General features: G+C 33.4%; 2 protein-coding genes across 2 annotated transcripts in view; one reads left to right on the top strand and one right to left on the bottom strand.

The window, feature by feature from the left end:
* Positions 1 to 21,858, bottom strand: part of cacna2d2b (calcium channel, voltage-dependent, alpha 2/delta subunit 2b) — a 64,452-nt gene extending 42,594 nt beyond the window's left edge. Inside the window, exons 1-5 of the mRNA XM_056448321.1 lie at positions 21,582 to 21,858; positions 11,990 to 12,071; positions 2,546 to 2,662; positions 2,418 to 2,477; positions 1,790 to 1,834 (exon numbers count right to left, since the gene is read on the bottom strand). Of these exons, the coding sequence (XP_056304296.1) occupies positions 1,790 to 1,834; positions 2,418 to 2,477; positions 2,546 to 2,662; positions 11,990 to 12,071; positions 21,582 to 21,682 (405 nt within the window). The 5' untranslated portion in view covers positions 21,683 to 21,858. The remainder of the gene's footprint in view (positions 1 to 1,789; positions 1,835 to 2,417; positions 2,478 to 2,545; positions 2,663 to 11,989; positions 12,072 to 21,581) is intronic.
* The window catches only part of LOC130216386 (protein NLRC3-like), a 229,101-nt gene that overhangs the window by 141,648 nt on the left and 62,356 nt on the right, over positions 1 to 25,097 (top strand). The window lies entirely within an intron of this gene.

Genomic DNA, 25,097 nt, shown 5'->3' with positions numbered 1-25,097 from the left:
GAAGGTGGTGACAAATCTCTGTCTTATGCTGGATTTGCACCAAATGCGGAGTGAATATGCACATTATGCAAACAAAGGTGTCAATTGCAGTAGATGTTTTTTTTTTTTTGCCTTAGCAAACTTTTTTAACATGCACTCATGATTAAAGTGAATATTCGAAGTTTCAACTTTCGCAAATACCTCATTTTGCATTTATTTATGAAAATATACCTTTAGGTCTTATGATAATGCTAATTTAGCAATATTTGGCAGTGTATTGGACTGTGCTGGTGACAAATAAATACATACATATATATAAAATGAAAAACCAGCTGTAGGTGGCGAAAAATCACTGTCTTGAGCTGATTTCACACAAAAGCAGGCTTTATTGTGTCTAAAATGCCACCCCCTCAGTATAAACATCTTGTTTTATTGACTAGTTTTATAAAATCAAAATAATATTGATGGCCACTCTCCTTTCATGTTTTTTGGGCTAACAGTCCTCTTGCTTTTGTGAAATTAGCTAAATATATCATACTTAATCTTTACTTGAATAATATTTTTTAAAAAAATCTAAGATTCAACAGCATTTTGGATGATAAATCAAATTTGTAGCCATGTTTAGTGTATTTATTATATAAATGCGTGTACCACTTATTAATTTTTTATTATTGTAGTTTATAAAAGCCCTCCTTGGTAATAAATTAATAATAATATTTTCAGGGTTCTTACACCTTTTCCAACTTCAAATTCCAGCACTTTTCAAGCACTTTTAAGGTGCATTTTTAGGTTTTTTTCAACACCTAACAACCATGATAAATGACATTTATATTTACTGTATGTACTTTTTCACATTTAAATCCATTGTGCTATTTTAAAAAACACATGTTAAATTAAATTGTTGAATACTGTGGAGCATAGATTTATTGAAATAATTCACCCAAAAACATAAAAAAAAAAAAAGAAGAAATCCAGTTATTGGATGAAGTATCTTTTTAAGTTTGGTCTCTTTCTACCTAAAGTTGATTTCTCAAAAAATGAGCTTACAGTCAGATTGTGTTTAGGTGTAGTACCAAACTTTCATGTCCACCGCTATTCAAAAGTCATGTAACAAATTAAATCCTAATGAGTCAGAGAGTATTCCTGCTGCAAATGAATGAACTATGTCAACTGTTTCGAAAATCAGTCACCAAATATGGAAACCACAGTTTGAAAGCTTTCATCAATATTACTTTTTATTATTGTCAATATTACTTTAGGTTAGGACTAAGGACTAATTTTAACTGTATGGTAAATGTCCCACCTGTCAAATGGTTTTCGTTATGTGCAAAATGCATTTTAAGCTAAAAGGAAAACTACTCTGCAAGATAACGACTTATTATGAAAGCAATGCAATTTCAAATTCAAGCAGGTTCAAGCACTTTGTCCAAAATCCATGCACTTTTATAACCTTGAAAACACTATATTAAAAATCAAACATTTTCCAGGACTTCCAGCACCCGTACGAACACTGTATTGTAAATAAATAAATAAATAAGAAGTTTTTTGGCATATCTTACTTGAATTATTATATTATGATGATGATTGAAATGATGATTGAAATATTGACAAAACCACAATAATAATATTCATCACATAATCAAATACCGCACACCTCTAGTTACCAGCTTCTAAAAAGAAAATGGTGTATGAATGTGTGAACATTTCCTTAAATTATATCAAGAAAGCATCATTTTCCTTGACATTACACATTTGAACTGTCTGATATCATCTTTGTTTTCACATGAGCGATAGATAGAGATGTACTCACATAATCCATCTCTGCTTTAGAGTTATAATACTCAATATTTTCCTCCTGAAATAAACGCACACAGAACAGAAATACAAAGAGCTGCTGTTTGAAATCAGTTCGAGAGTCTGGAGATTCATAAAACAGATGATACACATGACAAACTCACACTCAGATGAGCATATGTGTGTGTGTGTGTGTGTGTGTGTGGTTAGTCCAAAGCCGAACAGCTCTAATGAATCAAATCAGTCAGAAAAACGAGACGTCACTTTCTATTGGGCTTCAACAGCGCCTCGGGCTACAGACTCATGAAATCATGACTCACAGCATTTGTGTGTGTAAAGCTTGTATCTGGATCAGGGACACACCAATGGGAATATCAGAGGAGGAGGTTAGATTGAGTTACACAGATGGAAAAGAATGAGGGGGAAAAAAAGCAATACGCTCGATTCAGGAATGAAACGCTCAATTGATGCGGTTCATTTGAATGAATCAGATAAAAAGAATTAGAAGTCATTGGTCTGAATTGACTCAGATGACTCGCATACACGTGCAATAAAAAAATGCAATGTTAAAAGTGAAAGTAAAAGTCTGGAGAGTGTGTGAATGTGAAAAATAAAATAAAATAACGGTGTTTTAATCATCTGACCTTGATTCCATCCTGCCAGCGATGCTCTTTCTGAAGACGCTCCGCTTCACTTGCCAGTCTCTGAAGGAAACACATGGATCAGAACAGTCAAGATTAATCTCAAATGAAGAGTGTGTGTGTTATCTTACCTCCAGCGCTTTGCGTTTCTTGGCAAGCAGTCTCTCGATGTCAGTCGCTACTTTCTCTACAATGTCTCGAGGGTTGTTTCTGACCAGACTGAAGTGCTTTTTCTTTTCCAAGTAGATCTGAAACAACATGAACATCCTTGGTGAGATTTTTTAAAGGACTTTTAGTCTCACTAAGGTTGTGCTTATCTGATACAGCACAAAAAGTTTTACCGTGGTTATATTATTTATTCTTTCATAAATTTTCCATTGTCTTAGTCCAGGCATGGGCAAACTCGATCCTCGAGGGCCGGTGTCCCTGCAGAGTTTTGCTCCAACACTAATCAAACACACCTGAACACCCTAATAAGTGTCTTCAAGATCACTAGAACGCTACAAGCAGGTGTGTTTGATTAGGGTTGGTGCAAAACTATGCAGGGACACCGGCCCTCGAGGATCGAGTTTGCACATCCCTGGCTTAGTCCCTTATTTATCATGGGTCACCACAGCGGAATGAACCACCAACTATTCCAGCATATGTTTTACACAATGGATGCCCTTCCAGCCACAACCCAGAACTGGGAAACACCATACACTCTCACATTCATGCTCGCTTTCATACACTATGGTAAATTAAGTTTATCTAATTCACCTAAAGCGCATGTCTTTGGACTGTGGGAAAACCAGATCAGAATCAGAATCAGTTTTATTGCCAAGTGTGCTTCACACACACAAGGAATTTGTTTTGGCTACAGAAGCTTCCAGTGTACATAAAGTGACAACACAAAATAAATATGAAAAAATAAATAAATAAATAAATAAAAATGAAAAATGATAAACAAGATAAACTTACATGAACACAGGGAGAACATGCAAACTCCAAACAGAAATGCTAACTGATCCAGCCCAAACTCGAACCAGTGACCTTCTTGATGTGAGTCATCGTGCCTCCATGGATATATTAATATAATTTAAAATGAATGTGTTCCATGTGTAATAAAAAATGATTAAGTTGCTTTAAAAAAAAATCACCCAAGCTTTTAAATAGTTTTATTTTATATATGTCGACATAATGATGAATGCATGTGTCTATTTTATTGTTTCAAATTCAAAATGTCAACATTTGGGTGAAATAATTCAGCATAACATATATGGTTTTTGTAAAAGACATAACATATTCTTATGTAGCTAATGCATAAAAGAAACTGCAATAATACTAAACATGATACTTTAAGTTATTATTGATAAACAGGTAAAAGCTATTGATTTAAAGATCATTGGTAAAGTATAACAATTTAAAGAGCAGTTCATATATAGCCTACACAATGAGTGTCGCCACAATGCGTTTAAATGCATCTAACACAAGAAACCATTGATATTTTCTCACAATATGCAATTAATGTTAGAATAATTCTACATTTATTACTAATATGGGGTATTTGAATCAATTCAGGGCTTCAGGTTTATAAACCCCTCCCCACCGTAAGCCAACTATGCTTTGATTGATCACCTGGCCAAGTCTGTTTTGATTGGCTCATTCATGTCTAAAACAAAATGCCTGTAATGCAGGCAGAGATTATGCAAATGTGTTATCTGATTGATGGAGATCATTAACAGCAAAAATCTGAAAATATAATGACTCGTCATGGAGATTTAAAGTTGATTATTTCTTTTAAGAGACAATATAATTTTTTATATCACTTGTTTAATTAATTATTTATATTGAAGGACATTAAATCTGCAAATTCGATATTTTATAAAATGACATGAAAATTAAATAATATCCTGTGGCTGCACATTTTAACGCCTCAAATGAAACCTGATTTTATAAAATGCCTAAAAATATTCTCTGGTATGCATCTATTAGTGTGATATCCTATTGTCACACTAAATGAGATTTTAGTAATTAACAGTAAAACGTAAAGAAATATAATCTGTTATCCAAAGCTAATGTATGCTACATTATATAATCCATTTATGTGGATTGTGATTAAACTGCAGTGGTTGCTTCTCATTTGAAAACAGTGTGTAAAGTTTAAGTCTGTGTTAAAAAACAAACAAAAAAAAAAAACATTTTCTTCACAGCTTAAAAAATTACATTAGAATCTAAATATGCCAATTTGCCACCAAAAATATAACTAGAATTGTCTGCTTTTAAAATATTAAAACTGAAATAAAAATTAAAGGTATTGTGTAATATATATATACATACAGTATTTATGTATTTACATTATATATATATATATATAAATGATGTCAAATTTTTTACACAGACCAATAGCTTCCCTTCGTAAGACATCAGTGTGTCCCCAGGAGCCATGGCTGTTGATTTAGACTTTTTTGCATGTGTTTATTTTTAATCTAATAAACTGTAACTATTGACTGCCATTATAAGAATCACCAAGGACCACAGATTAAGCTTAAAATCTTATTTAAATTTTTGTTGAAGAAAAAAAAGGCACCAAAATCTTGGATAACCTAAGAGTGAGTACGTATAAATGAACAGGAAATTTTAATTTGGTATAAACTATCCCTTTAAGCATCTCTAGTAAAAATATAAACACAGTTAAATCAGAATTATTAACCCTGCTAAATTATTAGCCCCCCAATTAGGGCTGGGCTGATGAACGATATTATATCGAATTACAATAAATTTAGTCAATAATAATGATAGGCTCTGCAATTTCTTTACTTATATTGATGTAAGAGCCAATCACACAGCAGCAATGTGCAACAATGGGAATCTAAAAGTGTGTTGACATTAGAGATGTATCATGTTTTTGTCCACCATTTAATGGAGCCTTTAATTTTTGTGGCTTCAGTCATTGTTCACTCTTTTAAATCTGGAAGCATTAACAACTTTTATCGAAATATATATTGTTATCATTGAATATGGATAATAATGTTTGAGATTGCATTTTTGCCATATCGCCCAGCCCTACCCCCAGTATATTTTTCCCCAATTTCTTTTTAACAGAAAGATTTTTTAACACATTTCTAATCATAATAGTTTTAATAACTCATTTCTAATACCTGATTTATTTTAGCTTTGCCATGATGACATAATATTTTGCCAGATAATTTTCAAAATACTAGTATTCAGCTTAAAGGGTAATTTAAAGGCTTAACTAGGTTAAACAGGCAAGTTAGGGTAATTAGGCAAGTCATTGTATAACAATGGTTTGTTTTGTAGCCAATCAGAAAGAAATATTGCTTAAGGGGGCTAATAATATTGACTTTAAAATGGTTGTAAAAAAGTTAAAAGCTGCTTTTATTCCAGCTTTAATAAAAACAAATAAGACTTTCTCCAATAGAAAAAATATAATAGGAAATACTGTGAAAAATTCCTTGCTCTGTTAATAATCATTTGGAAAATATGAAAAATGGCGAATAATTTTTACTTCAACTGTGTGTGTGTGTGTATATATATATATATATGTATATATATATATATATATATGTATATATATATATATATATATATATATATATATATATATATATATATATATATATATACACACACACACACACACACACACACACATTATTCACAATGCAGAAGATAATCATGGAGTGGTGAGTGAACTGCATGACTGTGTTTTGAATTATTAATGCTCAACGCTGGGAAACCCGTGTAACTTCCTGTCAGATGTGGTGCACTAAAAATAAACTCATTTTCCAGCCATCTCTCCTAGCGTAAATGAGTGTTTGTGCTCCGGCATGAAGTGAGAGACAGCAGCTGCTGTAATCCAGCGGCATGGCTGAAGACAAGCCTCATTAACCTCCTAAATAACCTCCAGTCCAGAACAAGAGCTGTTTAGAGCTCTGATCGATACAGGACCATCAAACATACACACACACGCGCTGACAACTCCAACTTTCAGACACGCCATTTAAATCAAGACAATGAGTCGAGATGAAAGGCGTGAACTTGTTATTCGAAAGAGAAAACCAAAATAGATCAATTATATTGTAGCCCTTACACGATCCATTACACAACCTTGCATTTCCTAAACAGCAATTTTTACACTGATTTCACTAAACAGTATGACTCTAATAATTGCATTCTTTCTATTTCATAAGCATAACCTGATTCATAATAAATAATCTTCCATTTTCCATAATCTTCCATTTATGCCTAAGCAACTATTATGCTGAAATTAAACGTCTTCCTTTCACACTGAAAAGTTCACGCACATCCACATATGAAATCACTTGCATGTTTGTGTATCCACAACTAAGTGTATAGACATTTGTGAATTGTATTTTGCATGATTGCACGAGTGTTATATGGGTGTTTATGCCCGGGGTTCCCAAACTTTTTAGCCCGTGACCCCCAAAATAACAATGTCACTGACTCGTGACCCCCAATTTTCAAGGTGGTTATACTGTAAATTTATAAAGGTTGCAGACACAACTATAGGCATATATAAACATGAGCATATTGCAACACAAACATGCAACAGTCTATTAACCATAACATGTTATTTTATTGTCATTTATTAATTTTAATTAATTTTAATATAAAAATTTAAGGCTGATGGCTGATTTTTATTTGTATGTAGTTGTTTCTTTAACGCAGCCATTAACTCTCTTCTGTGGGTTATGAATAAAATTTGGTAATTCAAATAGTTTAATAAAATTCATTTGAGTTTTGGAAATGACCAAGCGACCCCTTGTCATTGTCACCCAGGGGGTCCCGACCCCCACTTTGAGAACCACTGGTTTATGCAAGCATCGAGTTCATATTCATATGTGAGACTTTATAGGCGCATATATAGAATAAGTTTATACGCATATGCAAATTTGTAGAGAATTGTTTGTGTCCAGCGAGTTTATATATATGTGCACGTGTTGTTGTGAGTACATATGCAAGGATGAACATTTATGTATAAGCAATTGTATGTGGGTGTGTGAATACATCAAGTTTACATGTATAAATGCAAGTTTCCTATATACTGTATATTGTTTTGAACATCCAATAGTATAGGTGTATATGCAAGTAATTTATAGGTGTATATGCATATATACAGTTGAAGTCAGACTTATTAGCCCCCCTAAATTATTACCCCCTCCCCCTGTTTATTTTTTTCAGGCATTTCTGTTTAACGGAGAGAAGATTTTTTCAGCACATTTTCAAACAAAATAGTTTTAATAACTCATTTCTAATAACTGATTTATTTTATCTTTGCCATGATGACAGTACATAATACTTTACTAGATATTTTTCACTTGTATACAACTTAAAGTGACTAATAATTTTGTCCTTAAAATGTTTTTTAAAAAATTAAAAACTGCTTTTATTCTAGCCGAAATACAACAAATAAGACTTTCTCCAGAAGAAAAAACATTATCAGACCTACTGTGAAAATTCCCTTGCTCTGTTAAACATTGTTTGGGAATTATTTAAAAAAAGAAAAAAAATCAAATCTAATAATTTTGACTTCAACTATATGTGTTGATAAGCAAAGTTTGATTTAAATCCTACATGGCGCCACATAAAATAGGGCAAAAAACGAGAGGGGTCTGTCTGCAGACTCGGTGCAGTGCAATCTGAGCTGCATGGAATGCTTTTTAATGGACTCACCTAACCCCACCCCTAACTCTAGCCTTTACAGTGATGCACCAGCTTGCATCATAAAGGCTGCATCCAGATACTTTTGCAAAAAACGGCATCTATGATAAGATTGTGATAAAGAGTTCTGAAAAACACCTCAAGTATAAAATTGTGAAAGCAATATTGGTCATAAATAATTGTAGCAATACTTATTTAATAAAATAAAAATAATAATAATGATGATGATACTAGGGCTGCTCGATTATGGGAAAAATCATAATCACGATTATTTTGGTCATAATTGTAAGCACAATTATACAAACCGATTATCAGTTGAAGTCAAAATTATTCGCCTCCCTGTGAGTTTATATATATATATATATATATATATATATATATATATATATATATATATATATATATATATATATATATATATATATATATATATATATTTATATATATATATATATATATATATATATATATATATATATATATATATATATATATATTTCCCAAATTATGTTTAACAGAGGAGTTTTTCACAGTATTTCCTATAATATTTTTTCTTCTGGAGAAAGGCTTATTTGTTTTATTTCGGCTAGAATAAAAGCAGTTTTTAATATTTTGAGACCTATTTTAAGGTCAATATTATAAACCCTTTAAGCTATATATATTTTTGATTGTCTGCAGAAGAAACTACTGTTATACAATGACTTGCCTAATTACCTTTATTAAGCCTTTGAATGTCACTTTAAGCTGAATACTAGTATCTTGAAAAATATCTAGTAAAATATGTACTTTACATCATAGCAAAGATAAAGGAAATCAGTTATTAGAGTTGAGTTATTAAATCTGTTATGTTTAAAAATGGGTTGAAAATAAATATATGCAGTTATTTTCCTCCCTGTAAATAAGAAAAAGGAGATAAATACAATAGAGTAAAAATATGAAACAAACTGTGCTTTAAGCATCTTCACTGTAAGAAAAAAAAACTTCAGCTACAAAAGTCCTTCAGTCAAGAGCAGTGAGGGATTTTCTCCATTTGTTGTTTGATTCATAATAAAAACAGGCGGCCGGAGGAATATTGCGCTGTCACTTTAAAAATAGTGCGGCTCTGATATGGTTTCACTTTCACATTTCTTTTGATTCTCAACTTGTTTGTTTATTACACAAATCAGGGTTAATATGAATAATCACTAAACACCACGCTCTGACACATGTGCATGTATTTGACCATTAAAGTGCTCGCATTAAGATGGCGTTAGATGTGTGTGCTCTGAGGCTAAGCGCACACAGGTCTCGTTCACGCTTTTAAACATGAATGGTTCGAATGTTCATCAATGAATGATGCGCATCGCGTGGCGTGCAGCAAACGTTACATTACAGTACATGCTTTTAGTAATGTTCACGTGGAACTGAGCTTTGCAGAGCAACAAATGTGTACAACTGGAAAGGCGGCGGTATATTATAAAATAAAATAAAATGAAATAAACTTGCCTTGCCTATATGATGCAATAATCGTTTTCTCGATTAATGCTTTTTCATAATTCTTAGAAGCCGAAATCGAAATCGGATTTTCGATTAATTGCACAGCCCTAGATGATACTACTACTACTACAAATTAGTATAAAAAATTTATATTTGACAAAATAATTATAATTAATTAATTATATTGACATTTATAATTTAATATTTCATTAAAAAATTAAATAATGTTTAATAACTATTTTTTATTGTTCAGCCCTAGATTTTGCTATTGAATTAGAAATATGTACTAAATTTAGCTCCATATTAATTTTGCAAATCTAAAAAACATACAACAAATATTCAGTTTTTATGCTTCAACATCCAACACTGCAAGTAATTTTTTTGGCCCAAAATGTATATATTTTTATTTCATTTACATTTAATTTTACTGCAGTTTCATTTAAAAAACAAAAGTGGGTGGGGCATACTGAGTGTCTCCTTTCCCTTTTGAAAAATAGCCAATAGCCTTTTACTGTTACTGATACACCAGTTACATCACAGAAGAATCTTACTAGAATATTACATATTCACAATGCCATCTCTGCAGTGTTAATAAAAGCAGATTTACTTCATATAATGTGTACAGATACAAACAAACCTACATGTAGTCAGTTTGGCCTTTATTTTGAATATTTTATTTTACCTCCGAGTCATAAAGCTACTTCAGACCGCTCCAAAATGCAGTGCATCATAGAAATGTAAGGAATCATAAGCAAAGTAAAGCTTAAATGCATAAAAGCAAACTCTGAGAGAGAGAAAAAAACATTCAGTATGTCAATCAAGAGACAATCACACTCTCCTCACACAGACTGATGAAAGTCTAGGTCAGAGATCAAGTGTTAGGTGGTCAGCAGCATTAGTTTAAGGTCAGGATGCTTCAGAAGAGATGACGGTCACACAAAGAGTATTTCTGGAGTGTTTCTTAATCCCAGATCATATTAAAGAGACAGTTTTCAATTCACTCATCATTACTGTGTGAACTATTCTTTTAAAATGCATTTTAGCAGACACTTTTTATTCAAAGCAACCTACAAATAAGGAATACATCAAGCTACTCATTATAAAGAAGCTGTGTTCGTAAGATCTGCAACTAATATTCATTTCCTTTCTTTAAATTAAGATATAGACAGGTACTCACAGATCAGGTGAGTTTAGTTCCTATCTGAATGTTGCCAGATCAACAGCTCTTTTATAAGCATATCATTAGTTATAACTACAAGTGGATTCATACTAAAGCATAATATACTATGATATCTTGAGAAATAACACAACTAAATGTGTTGTTATATGCTTGTATTGATCATCATCTATGAAGTGTTCTGTCTACAGCACTGTGGCATTCTGGGTAAATGAATGACTTTAGCATCAGAGGGGCGAACCATCTGTTCACTCAGAGTGATGAGAGCAAACACACACACACACACACACACACACACACACACACACACACACACACACACACACACACACACACGTTTATCTATCTTTATGGGGTCTTCCCATAGACCTAATGATGTTTCTACTGTACAGACTGTATGTTCTCTGCACGTACCCTAAATATACCCCTAAATCCAACCCTTACAGGAAACAATCACCATTTTTACATTTTCAAAATACTTAATTTTGTGTCATTTCTGAGTGTTTGCCTCATGGGGATCTACACAAGTCCCCATAAGGTCAAAATTTACTGGTATTGCTATACTTGTGGGGACATTTGGTCCACACAACATGAGGATTACAAAATAAATACACATACAAATACACACATTGGGTTTTTATATTTTATGGGGTCTTCCTAATACAGACTTAATGATTTGTATACTGTATAAACTGTATATTCTATTCATCTACCCCTAAACTCGACCCTGAAAAGAAAACAATCTGTATTTTACCATTTTAAAAATGCTTTATTTTTTACTTAAAAAAACTAGAGTGATTTATGAGCTGAGTCCCCACAAGATCAAATCAGACTGTTATAGCTATACTTAATAGTACATTTGGTCCCCACAACATTAGGAATTCAAGATACACATTCACACACACAAAAACACACACAGAGAAAGAGAGAGAGAGAGAGAGAGAGAGAGAGAGAGAGAGAGAGAAAACGAGAGAGAGAGAGAGAGAGAGAGAGAGAGAGAGAGAGAGAGCTCCAGAATGAACTCATTCACACTCACACACACACTGCAGGTTCACAGTGGGGGAATGGCAGGATCATTATATTCTTATATTCTCCAGCATGGACTGTGCAGGAGTGTGAGAGTTCTTCATTGTGGGTGTTTGACATGTGAGCCAGACCCACAGTAATGAGCACATGTTTGACGGTGATACTGGAAACACACACACACACACACACATTCAGACAGACAGAATCTTACCCCCTTCAGTTGCTGAGCGCCGCTGATATGCTGCAAAACTCTGTCGATCTCCTGTTCAATGCGTCGAGCCCAGTGCATAATCCTACACAACACAACAACAACCATCGTCACACGACAGAAAAACAGATTCTTCTACAGGTACAAAGATATACTTCAGTGATTTTTGTCATTGTGGCTCTAAAAATTCTAATGTTTTGTGATATTGTTGCTGAAAAAAAAAAAAACTATTTATATATACAGTTGAAGTCAGAATTATTAGTCCCCTGAATTATTTATTAGCCCCGTTTATTTTTTTCCCCAATTTCTGATTAACAGAGAGAAGATTTTCTCAACACATTTCTAAACATAACAGTTTTAATAACTCATTTCTCGTTTATTTTATCTTTGTCATGATGACAGTAAATAATATTTGACTAGTTATTTTTCAAGACACTTCTATACAACCTTAAGTGAAATTTAAAGGCTTAACTTAATTAGGTTAACTAGGCAGGTTAGGGTAATTAGGCAAGTTATTGTATATCAATGGTTTGTTCTGTTTAACCTTTGCTTTCTGACTATCGAAAACAAATATAGCTTAAAGGGGATAATAATTTTGTCCTTAAAATGGTGTTTAAAAAAATTAATTACTACTTTTATTCTAGCCGGAATGAAACAAATAAGACTTTCTACAGAATAAAAAAATATTATCAGACATACTGTAAAATTTCCCTTGCTCTATTAAACTTCATTTGGGAAATATTTTAAATATATATTTTTAAAAAATCAAAGGGGGGGCTAATAATTCTGACTTCAGCTGTATATATAAATAGAATAAATATGCTTTATGTTGACAACAAACATAAATAACAGCTTCTGTCCTGGTCATGACTTGTTTGTATCACAAAGGAAGAGTTGTCAAGGCTGAAAATGTGCCTGTGGGGTGAATAATGGGACTGACCTTGGAGCAAGAAAGTGTCAAAAAGTTGAGGAACAAAAGAAAATAGAGAATAAATCGAGGAGAAAAACTGCTAAAAATTAGATTGATTGTCACAGAGAAGGTCTCAGAGGTTTGAGAGAGAAACTTTTATGAAATTGATGGCACCTTGAGTCACAACGAACACAGAAACTTGTACTGTACCACTCATTGGAAAAAGGCAATTTGTGTAAAGCATCTGTTTTGGGAGAAGTGCTTCTCATATGACATGTGAACGATTTTCTCGAGCAAGAATGACGTCGTCTGCAACTTTCTGTCATACACCACACCCACCAAAAGGGTACCAATGGTACCTTTTTTAGGCAGTGGAGACACAAGCCTGATAAAGGTGACCCGTACTATACCACTCAGTGGAATCAGGCCATTTTTGGTACCTTTTGACAGTGGAAACGGACATAAAAGCATACCAAAGTGTACTATAGTGTGAGTGGTATGGTACAGTATGGGTCACCTTTAACAGGCTTGTGTCTCCACTAATAATAATAATAAACTGAACAATTCCAATAGGGCCTATGCAACACTAGTGCAATTTTCAATAATAACTAATAACTAATAGTAATAATTAAAGCTAGCAGCAATGAAAGGGACCTTGCACCCACCGTGCAGTGGCCTTAGGATGACAGATAATCATTATGTAAATACTTGGTCTTTATTCATTTATTGATTTTTTAAGAGAGAACCAAATTATAACGTTTTTAGAACGTTCTTTTTAGGTTTTTATATTGAAACCATAACATAGCACTCAGTTTCCCAGTGATGGGTTGCAGCTGGAAGGGTATCCGTAACATGCATTTTACATGCGTAAAACATGTGCGGGATAAGTTGGCGGTTCATTCCGCTGTGGCGACCCCAGATTATTAAAGGGACTAATCCAAAAAGAAAATGAATGAATGAATGAATGAATGAATGAGTGAAGGAATGAAGGAATGAATGAAAATAGCATCCACCGAAAAGTTTCAGGGAGGTTGTTTTTAAATAAATCTAAATAACTTACAGAAAATGTTCCTTAATCTTAATTTTAGGTTATTATAGCAACTAAGAACTAAATATTTTAAGAATAATGCATGGTTAATAATAATAATGGTGGTTATTTCTAAATAACAAAAAAAAAAAAAAAAATCATATACAGGATTTACCCTAATTGCTAATTTTAGGCTATTAATTTGTAACCAAAAAATTGCACTGGTATATTGTACAATTTAGTTGAAATAAATTAATTTAAAATATCTTCATTTTTATTGAATTGTTACATGTTTATTTTCTTGATTGTTGTTGTTTTACTTCTGTAATTATTATTTTTTGGATGATACTGATATATTAGTGTAAATAATAACAGATTAACCCTTCAACTACCCCTGCAAAAATGTTTGGATTGCATCTCTTAACTCCTAATGTCGCTAGTTAACACACTCAATTATTTTTTTTCAACACATCCCACAATTTCTAAAATATCAGCCTCTACCAAATTGTTGATGTGTCGGTTTAAGGTAAAGTACCAGAATTAATACATATGAAAATATAAAGTGTATATAATACATATTTAAATATTTGAAATAAAACATTTTTGAATACTAAATCATCTTGATTTTTTGAAGAATGCCATAAAATATTTCAGATTCTCATTCAACATGTTGTCTTGTTTTTGTTAGTTTTTTTTACAATAAAACCAAAATCAAGTGTAACAGGATTATTATGTTTGATTGTTTTGTAAACCAGCAATGCTGTGTGTGTAAACCATTATTTAAAACAGTCATTCTTTAAATGACTTTAACAGTCATTACTTAAAACAGTAAAAACATGGTCAACCATTTGGTAGAGGGCAGTCAAAGGGTTAAAGAGGTTTGAGAAATCAGAACATTAGACTAATGTTAGGGGAACGTTAAATAACGTTTACAACTCAAAAATGAACACTTTTATTTCTATTAGGAAAACTTTCCTAGCTTAAATAAACAAACCTTAAGTAAATGTTCTGGAAACCAAAAAATAACGTTCTTAGAACATTCTGGGAACCAAAAAATTATTAACATTATGATTAACTACTTTAAAAGTCATTAAATGGGTGAGGTTGTACATTTTCCTTCAGCTTAGTCTCTGATTTATAAGAGGTCACCACAGCGGAATGAATCGCCTGTACATTTTATACTTTAATCAATTGTTGTGTAGCGTTCTGTGGGATAATGCACAGTCAGACGATTAATATTCTAAAATAAATCTCCTCAGAATAACATGAAGACTACACACTATGCAGTATTACCCATAGCTGACTCCACATTTTTAATGATACATCTATTTTCTGTCTTCCTCTGCAACACTGTAACGGGTGGATTATACAGTATTTTACATCCCTTGCGAGAGAAAATTATACATCTACTGTCCTCATTCATACCACACGCAGCCTCAGTGACAGAATATGATATAATATCCCCACAGCCAGCTAAACCGATCAATAGAATCAATGCAGAGTAAAGTGATGTGTTTATACAGTCCTCAAACACGCAGCCTACAAACAAACACAGTCCAACAGATGCAGATGAATTATTTAACATCTGAGGGGTCTCGTTCGGCTTCATTAGACCCTCGATTCTGTTACAGAACAGCACGTACGCTTAAATCACAAGCCTGCAGCCTGATCATAAATATATCACCTGTTTCCACGACAACAGATCTGTACGTGATTACAGCTCCACCGCAGTTATGTTATATTACATAAGTTCAGGTCGTCTCGCATCCGTGATCCTGAACTAATTAAATCAGAGCTGTCAGTTATCACGAGAGGATCACATCCAGGGCTCTCTGCAGGTCAGGCACTTAATAAGCACTCTTAATTGAAAGCATGGAGAACTGGACATAATGTTTTGGGATGCTCATCAATGTTAGTGAGTGTTTATTATTGACATCAGACCCTTATAGAAATTTGATTTATGGAAAAATATGCAAATTATTACATATATGACATGCAAGTTCAGATATGAATTTCACATATATAAGATGTTATATATGAAACATATATGAAAAAAATGCAGTTTGCATATTTCTTTCTTCACCAATTAGAATTACAGTTATGTACATCTGTTCAAATTCATTAGATGCATATATATCACCGGCCACTTTATTAGGTACACCTTACTAGTACCAGGTTTGACCCCCTTTTGCCTTCAGAACTGCCTTAATCTTTCATGGTATAGATTCAACAAGATACTGGAAATATTCCTCAGAGATTTTGGTCCATATTGACATGATAGCATCATGCAGTTATTGCAGATTTGTCGGCTGCACATCCATGATGCAAATCTCCTGTTCCACCACATCCCAAAGGCGCTCAATTGGATTGAGCTCTGGTGCCTGTGGAGGCCATTTGAGTACAGTGAACTCATTGTCATGTGGTCATACAGGAATAGACATAGTCAGCAACAATACTCACGTAGGCTGTGGTGTTTACAAGATGCTCAATTGGTAATAATGAGCCCAAAGCGTGCCAAGAAAATATCACGTACACCATTACCCCACCACTACCAGCCTAAACCATTGTTACAAGGCGGGATGGATCCATGCTGTCATCCGAATGTCACAGCAGAAATCAAGACTCATCAGACCAGGCAACATTTTTCTCATCTTCTATTGTCCAATTTTGGTGAGTCTGTGTGAATTGTAGCCTCAGTTTCCTGGTCTTAGCTGACAGGAGTGGCACCCGGTGTGGTCTTCTGCTGCTGTAGCCCATCTGCCTCAAGGTTGGACGTGTTGTGCATTCAGAGATGCTCTTCTGCAGACCTCGGTTGTAACGAGTGGTTATTTGAGTTACTCTTGCCTTTCTATCAGCTCGAACTTGTCTGGTCATTCTCCTCTGACCTCTGGCATCAACAGGGTATTTGCAGTCACACAACTGCCGCTCACTGGATATTTTCTCTTTTTCTGACCATTCTCATTAAACCCTAGAGATGGTTGTGTGTGAAAATCTCAGTAGATCAGCAGTTTCTGAAATACTCAGATCAGCCCGTCTGGCACCAACTACCATGCCACATTCAAAGTCACTTAAATCACCTTTCTTCCTTATTCTGATGCTCGGTTTGAACTGCAGACAAAAACCTCTAAATTCCATCTGAAATTTTCTTCTAAAATGGGCACTTTTATTAAGCTCCAATGTGTAAGTTCACTAATTTCACTTTTATGGCAAAGAATAAGTTATTTTTTAATGGTCTTTAAAGTTTTTAATGGTCTTCAAATAACTCAACATAAACAAAGGAGGCTGTGAATAATGCTAATTTTTGAGTGAAATTTTTGACGGAACAAACAACAGTTTTATGCAAATATGCAAACTGTATGCAAATATTTTACTTTTCTAATTATTGTTGTACTTGTGTTTGGGGATGAGACTCAAACAGCGCTAAATATTGAAAACTTATTAGCATAAAACTATAATTATTAGCATTAGCGCTTCTAGCTGAAGTGTTGATGTCAGGCCGCTTGGGAAATTAATATCATAGAGGAGATTTCATTATACTGGAGGAATGCATTAAGATTTCAGTCTCTACTTTCTGTCACACACACACATACGCACGCACACACACATGCTCTGGTTCCTGCACGTTTAGCAGCATGTGTTACACAATATGTAGGGGTGAGAGTGTATCAGGGTGTGTGTGTGTCAGTGATTCAGGCGATCTGATGCACTCTCAGCAGCTGATCTGAGCATGCCCAGAAACACACACATACACACACACTTGAGATCTTCCCTGCTGCCTATTACCTGACACACTCTCCCCAGAGACACAGACAAGAGATACAGGGAAATGAGGAGCTGTGACCCATATTCACTTTACAGAGGAAGATCAGCTTAAATCCACAGAACATTCACTGTTTACACTGATGATGGATGGATGGATGGATGGATGGATGGATGGATGGATGGATGGATGGATGGATGGATGGATGGATGGATGGATGGATGGATGGATGGATGGATGGATGGATGGATGGATGGATGGATGGATAGATAGATAGATAGATAGATAGATAGATAGATAGATAGATAGATAGATAGATAGATAGATAGATAGATAGATAGATAGATAGATAGATAGATAGAAACAGTTGATAGATAGATAGATAGATAGATAGATAGATAGATAGATAGATAGATAGATAGATAGATAGATAGATAGATAGATAGATAGATAGATAGATAGATAGATAGATAGATAGAAACAGTTGATAGATAGATAGATAGATAGATAGATAGATAGATAGATAGATAGATAGATAGATAGATAGATAGATAGATAGATAGATAGATAGATAGATAGATAGATAGATAGATAGATAGATTAAAGCAGTTTAAAATAGGAATGATGGATGGATGGATGGATGGATGGATGGATGGATGGATGGATGGATGGATGGATGGATGGATGGATGGATGGATGGATGGATGGATGGATGGATGGATGGATGGATGGATGGATGGATAGATAGATAGATAGATAGATAGAAACAGTTGATAGATAGATAGATAGATAGATAGATAGATAGATAGATAGATAGATAGATAGATAGATAGATAGATAGATAGATAGATAGATAGATAGATAGATAGATAGATTAAAGCAGTTTAAAATAGGAATGATGGATGGATGGATGGATGGATGGATGGATGGATGGATGGATGGATGGATGGATGGATGGATGGATGGATGGATGGATGGATGGATGGATGGATGGATGGATAGATAGATAGATAGATAGATAGATAGATAGATAGATAGATAGATAGATAGATAGATTAAAGCAGTTTAAAATAGGAATGATGGATGGATGGATGGATGGATGGATGGATGGATGGATGGATGGATGGATAGATTAAAGCAGTTTAAAATAGGATGAATGGATGGATGGATGGATACCTAAATGAGCTCATATAAATTCTTTTACATAAAACTGTGTTAATGCATTATTTCCAAGTTGATTGTAGCTTCATTTTGTAGCATTTACATGTTGTGGAAATGATCACTTCTTTTGTGTAACACTAAGGAACTGAATATTTTTTCTCATGTAATGTTGCGGTTATTAATATTCATTACATATAATTTAATGTAAATTAGTTTACAGTAACTAGGCATGGCCCGGTATAAGATTCTATAACCTTGGATAAAGATATCACAGCTTCACTGTATTGTGATTACTGCTCTAAAATATATTCTTTTTAAATGTCTGTGTAAAGAACAAAAACTTTTTTCCCCTTTGCAAACAATATATTATATATTTTTTAAAGATTTATAATATTTTGGCACAGTAAACATGTCAGGCTAAATCATTAAAATGAATCATTGACTTCTATTGTCTTCATTAGTTTCAAAAACACTGATTTCTTTACAATTTAAAACGGCATCTTTTATATATACATTTTTTTTTTGCTAGTGATACTGTTGTCCTAAAAAAATAAATAAATAAAAATGAAAATAAAAAATCTTACACATACCTTAGGAACAGTATTACAGATTATTTTGGCAGTTTTAAAACCTTGACTTTTCCAAACCGCGGTATACCTTGAAAGCTGTTATCGTCCCATCCCTAACAGTAACTGTGCCATTTTAAGTGGAGTCCTTTGTAAATGGCTAACTTTTATGTGCAATACTAGGGAAACTAGCTTTTCTCAGTGCAGTATTGTGGAATTAAATGTTTCTTGAATGTAATGTTGTATAAATTATTACGTCGTCTTATGTGTAATGTAGTGGAAACAAATACTGCTACCATATGATGTGAAAATTGAGCTTTTTAACATTTAACACTGATTAATTCCATGCAAACGTCAAACTTGAAATGAAAAAAAAATACATTTTCACCAAAATAGTGAAAGCTTTTCTGTTTTTTGGAGCAGGCTTGTGATTTACAGTACTGTCAAAATACTCAAAAATGCCTGTCAATATTTTCAAACAATTATATTTGATTTACTAAAGTCACACAAGTGCCAATTTCACATCTGTCACATCCATAACGGAGAGATGTCAAATCCATAACCAAGCTTTTCCCTCATATATGCAAAAAAGTCAAATAAAACTAAATCAATCATTTTTGTTCTAAAGAGAGTCAACACTTATCCTTTTGATTAGCGTTATTCATTTGGGTTGTGCAGCTTAATTCACAGAATTTCCACAAAGTATGTTGTGTACTGTAAACTCGCAAACTGTTTTGGTCACATCCATAACGCACATTTATTTTCCTAATTTAAAATAGAAAAGAAATGTTTACAGATTGATATTTACTGATCCCATAACTCTGTGGTTGGTCGTTTTGGAAAATATAAAGAGATGTTTCAGTATATTGTTAACGTATGCTTTCTCTGTGAATTTATCTTTTGAGGTTTTAATTCAAATGTCACATTCATAACGCTGGAATTGCTCCACTGAAAATTGTCATTTTTGTGTAATAATGTGGGAATTTATATATATATTTTTAATTTAATATTGTGGAAATGAGTACTTTTCAAATGTGATGGTGCGGAAGTGATTATTTCTTACATGCACTGTAAAAAAATGCAGGTTCCCACACAATTCATTCACTTTGTACCAACACAAACCCATTAAGTTAATGTACCTACTTTAAGTAGATTGAACATAAAACAATTAAGTTTTCCCCCAAAAAATCTGCAGAATCGTGTTGTTTTAGCTCAAGTAGTTTAAACAAGCAGCAAAATTTTTTTATAAGTGTATAATACTGTAAAAATTAATACTCATTGTATATGTTGTAATGTGTAAATGAGTTTTTAGTATGCTTAACATTGTGAAATTTACTTTTTTTCAGTTAAATGTGGAAATGAGCAAACACTCAAAAATTATTTTTGCTACTTGTTCAACCTACTTATTTAAAATGAGCTGAATAAACACAATTCTTGACTTTTTTGGGGGACAACTTAATTGTTTTGTTAAATTCACTTAAATTTGCAAAAAAAAAAAAACAATTAAGTAAACTTTGTGGAACCCTGCATTTTTACAGTGTACTGAAAATTATATTTTCTCACTGTAATGCTGTAGAAATTAATATTGGACAAAAATAAACATAATAATGTCAAAAAACAATGTGGAAATTTCTACTTTTAAAGTGTTACTCTGTGACGTATTTCTTACATGTAATCGATATTAATGTGTAAATGACCATAATGTAAAATGGTGTAATTATGTCTTACTGTATGAGTACTGTCAGAGAACTGACAATTTCTGGAACATTGTGGAAATGAACACTCCGTATAGGCCACATGCTACATGTAAATAATCTTTTCTCACGACTGGCGTTGTGTAAACTACTTTCCTACCTCTAATTTTGTGGTAAATAAGGTGTAAATAGTCTGAGAACGAACATTTCTTAAATATAGGCAAAACGTGTTGTGTAAATGAGCTTTTCTTATGAGAAACGTTGTTGACAACGAATGTTTCTAACCCATCCTGTTGTCCAAACGTGCTTTTCTTCAGTGTAACGTTGTGGAAATGCTGGAATTAACATTTTCATTCGTGAGGTGCTGTTGAAACAAGCGTTTGTTCCGTGCTGTGTAACAGGGTGTTACATTTAATACAACAGGAATGAGACATTATTTAATCTAATCCTTTAATAATATGAAAATGTTCTTCTTACGTGTAATGCTGAGGAAATGTGAGCGCGTTCACTGCGGTCCAGGATCCGCCGAGAATCCCCATCAGCAGCAGCAGCAGACACGCGTGAGCCCATCTCGCCATTTTCCCATGAATACACGCGTAATCCGGCAGCACAGATCCCCACGGTTATCCTGGAGAGCGATATTTCCAGATACGATGCGGTGGTAACCGCTAATTTTGTCTGAAAAGTATATATGAAGAGAAATATAGAGATGTCGGTGGGCGAAAGATGCTGCGCGTGATGATGCTGCCGTGCACGCGCGCCCGCGACACCCCAAGATCTGCGCGCGACCTGCTTCATTACCCCAAACACACTGAAACACACGTGTGGGGGGGAAGATAACACATTTATAATAAAACTTACAAATGAAAAAGTTGTAAGAAGTTAATATAAATCAATGTATGAATGAAATAAAACATTTTGAGAGCAGTTTGCTACTGTAAGGCAGTCTTGTAAGTCTTGTCTCTGGTAAAATCTAGTTTGCTTATGAAGTTTAATGCATTACTGGCTCTCGAACAAATAAAATAGCTAAAAAAATTATATTTTTATTCACATGCCTAATTAGTGATTTCTGACCATCTATGGGTCTGACTATATGATCATTTATCTGTATTACATAATCTGAACACTAGGAAAGTCTATGAAGAGGGAAAATGGTGGAGTACAGAGAGAAATAATAGAGCACAGGAGGAAAAGCAATCACACACAGAGCTGTAAACACTTGTTCTGCTGTAGATTTTGGGTTAGTCCTGGTAAAATTGTGGCTTTCACCTCAAATTCTGTGATTATAATGACCTCTAGTGGTATTCAAGAGAAACTGCAGATGTCCCGTTTTATAAAAATAAATATAATAAATAAGATAAATATTCACATATAAATTAATAAATGTATATTAATTAAGATAGAATATCTAAAATATATAAAATAAGAGACCCCCTATCAAAGTGCTCCACCATTTGGCCTGCTCTTTCACTAAGCAGTGCATTCGGAGTATTGGAAAGTGAAAGTTATGATGAATGATAATGAAAATTCAAACTGCTCTCATCCATAGACAAACCGCCCGCGTATTCGGAATAACCGATAGTTTTCTGTTGTGGATTTTAGGTTAGTCACGGTAAAATTATGGCTTTCACTTCAAATTATGCGATTATAATGACCTCTAGTGGAGATCTAGAGAAACTGCAGATGTCACCTTTTTAGTTAGTCTACTGTGGGCACAAAAATAAGAGAACATTCCCCCCTTAAAAAGGTTTCATTATTTTAAATTAAACTAAAGTCAATCTTATAGAAGACAGTTAAGCCAAGGAACATCAACAAAACAAATATTTGATAAAAAAATATTGATTTAAAACAGTGATCAAGGTTAGCATTGCAGGAGCTTGCAGCAGAAACACTAGTTCATCATTTTTAGATAAATTCCAGCTGTACTTTGAAATTATTTCTAAGGATGGAAAAGGTACTCTCATGTGTCCACAGTAAACCAACTGGGGGTGGGGGAAGCAAGTCGGAGCACTCACTTTGGTCCCCCGGGCTCTGCGCAGGTTGGGGAAATTCTAAATTGAACCAAAACACTCCATTACAATTGGCTTAAGATTGGCAACCAAAACTCGGGACATTGCAACCTGCAGAACCTGGAAAAAAATACATAAATTATCATTAACTTTCACTTTCCAATTATCCGAATTCTGCTAACTAAAAGAACAGCTCAAATAGTGTGTCATTATTTAAAATTTGAAGGAATTTGGGGCTAGGTCAGTCTTATAGAAAACTGTTTGAGCCAAGTGACATCAACAAAAAAACTTTTTTCTTGGTAAATTCATACCAATGTATACGTCCCCCTCACATTTTTAGACCGACCATATAGAAACAGATGATTAATAATTATATAATCGTAAAATATTGAATCTCATTAAACTGTCCCCCCACTTTTAAAATGTCCGCTACGCCCCTGATATCATGTACATGTGATTTTAAGGCCTGTGACTGTGTGAGCATTTTAAGAGAGTTTAAAGCAACGTGTAAGAAATTGGACCATTTGAAACTTTGTATAATTTGGTAAAAATATTTTAAAATATTAAAGATTAGCCTATGTTAAGTTTCCTTCACAGCTAATTATTCAATTTCTGCCCCTGAATGCTGACTTTCCAGAAAACCATAAAGCACTAGTTCACTTTTTATTTTAAGCATGACACACCACCCCTTGAATTCCTTTTTAAAATATTTCCCAAATTATGTTTAACAGAGCAAGGAAATTTTCAGTGTGTCTGATAATATTTTTCTTATTTGTTTTATTTCGGCTAGAATAAAAGCAGTTTTAAATTATTTAAAAACCATTTAAGGTCAAAATTATTAGCCCGTTTAAGCTGTATTTTTTCAAATAGTCTACAGAACAAACCATCGTTATACAATAACTTGCCTAATTACCCTATCCTGCGTAATTAACCTACTTCAGCCTTTAAATGTCACTTTAGGCTGTATAGAAGTGTCTTGAAAAATATCTAGTAAAATATTTACTGTCATCATGGCAAAGATCAAATAAATCAGTTATTAGAGATGAGTTATTAAAACTTTTATGTTTAGAAATGTGTTGAAAAAAATCACTCCGTTAAACAGAAATTGGGGAAATAAATAAACAGGGGAGCTAATAATTCAGGGGGCTACTAATTCTGAATTCAACTATATATATATATTCAATTCAAGTTATTAAATTCATCTGGTGAAATTGTATATTTATATTGCAATATACAACACAGAAAAACACAATATCGCAACATCTGATTTTTCCAGTATCGTGCAGCCCTACTAACCAGTGACCTTGAAAGGATTTAGGAGATTTAGAAGATTGCACATTGTTCTTTTTCTGATCTCCACTGTATAGTTAAACAGGAGAATCACTGCATCTACTGCTCTATCTAGGTTATACTTATAATTAGCTACTGAAATAATGAACAGATCAAGCAAATACATTAATCACATTTTATTTATATATTTCCAATACATTACCATGCAATATAACTGCATACATTAATATTAAAAACCATTAAACAAAAATAATTTTGACTATCTGATCACTGTACAGACAAGCAACTTAGAGTGCAGGGGATTATGGGACGGTACTCAAATGTTGTCAGCTGGTTGTATTAAAAGTTACTTATGGCTGATGTGGGAAAACAGACAATATCTTCCATCAGCCAAAGCTTTTTTAGTAGAGAGATATTCGATCATTTATTATAGATAGATAGAGAACTTACTACAAATTTTAATGAAAATGTTACAAATAAAATGTAAAAAAAAAACAAAAAACAAAGTAAAATACATGCAAAACCTATGTCATATATACAGTAACTACAGTCTAAATAAATATAAACATTGCATATTACTAGAACTTATTTGAACCTGTGTACATGTTGACCACAACAAGTTAATTGTTCACATTGGACATTGTTTATATCATTTGACAGAAGAGCTAAAATTGACTCCCAACATCATGAAGTA

Source organism: Danio aesculapii, chromosome 22, assembly GCF_903798145.1.
Source record: "Danio aesculapii chromosome 22, fDanAes4.1, whole genome shotgun sequence".
Lineage (NCBI taxonomy): Eukaryota > Metazoa > Chordata > Actinopteri > Cypriniformes > Danionidae > Danio > Danio aesculapii.
This window is presented reverse-complemented; position numbering and strand designations above follow the sequence as displayed.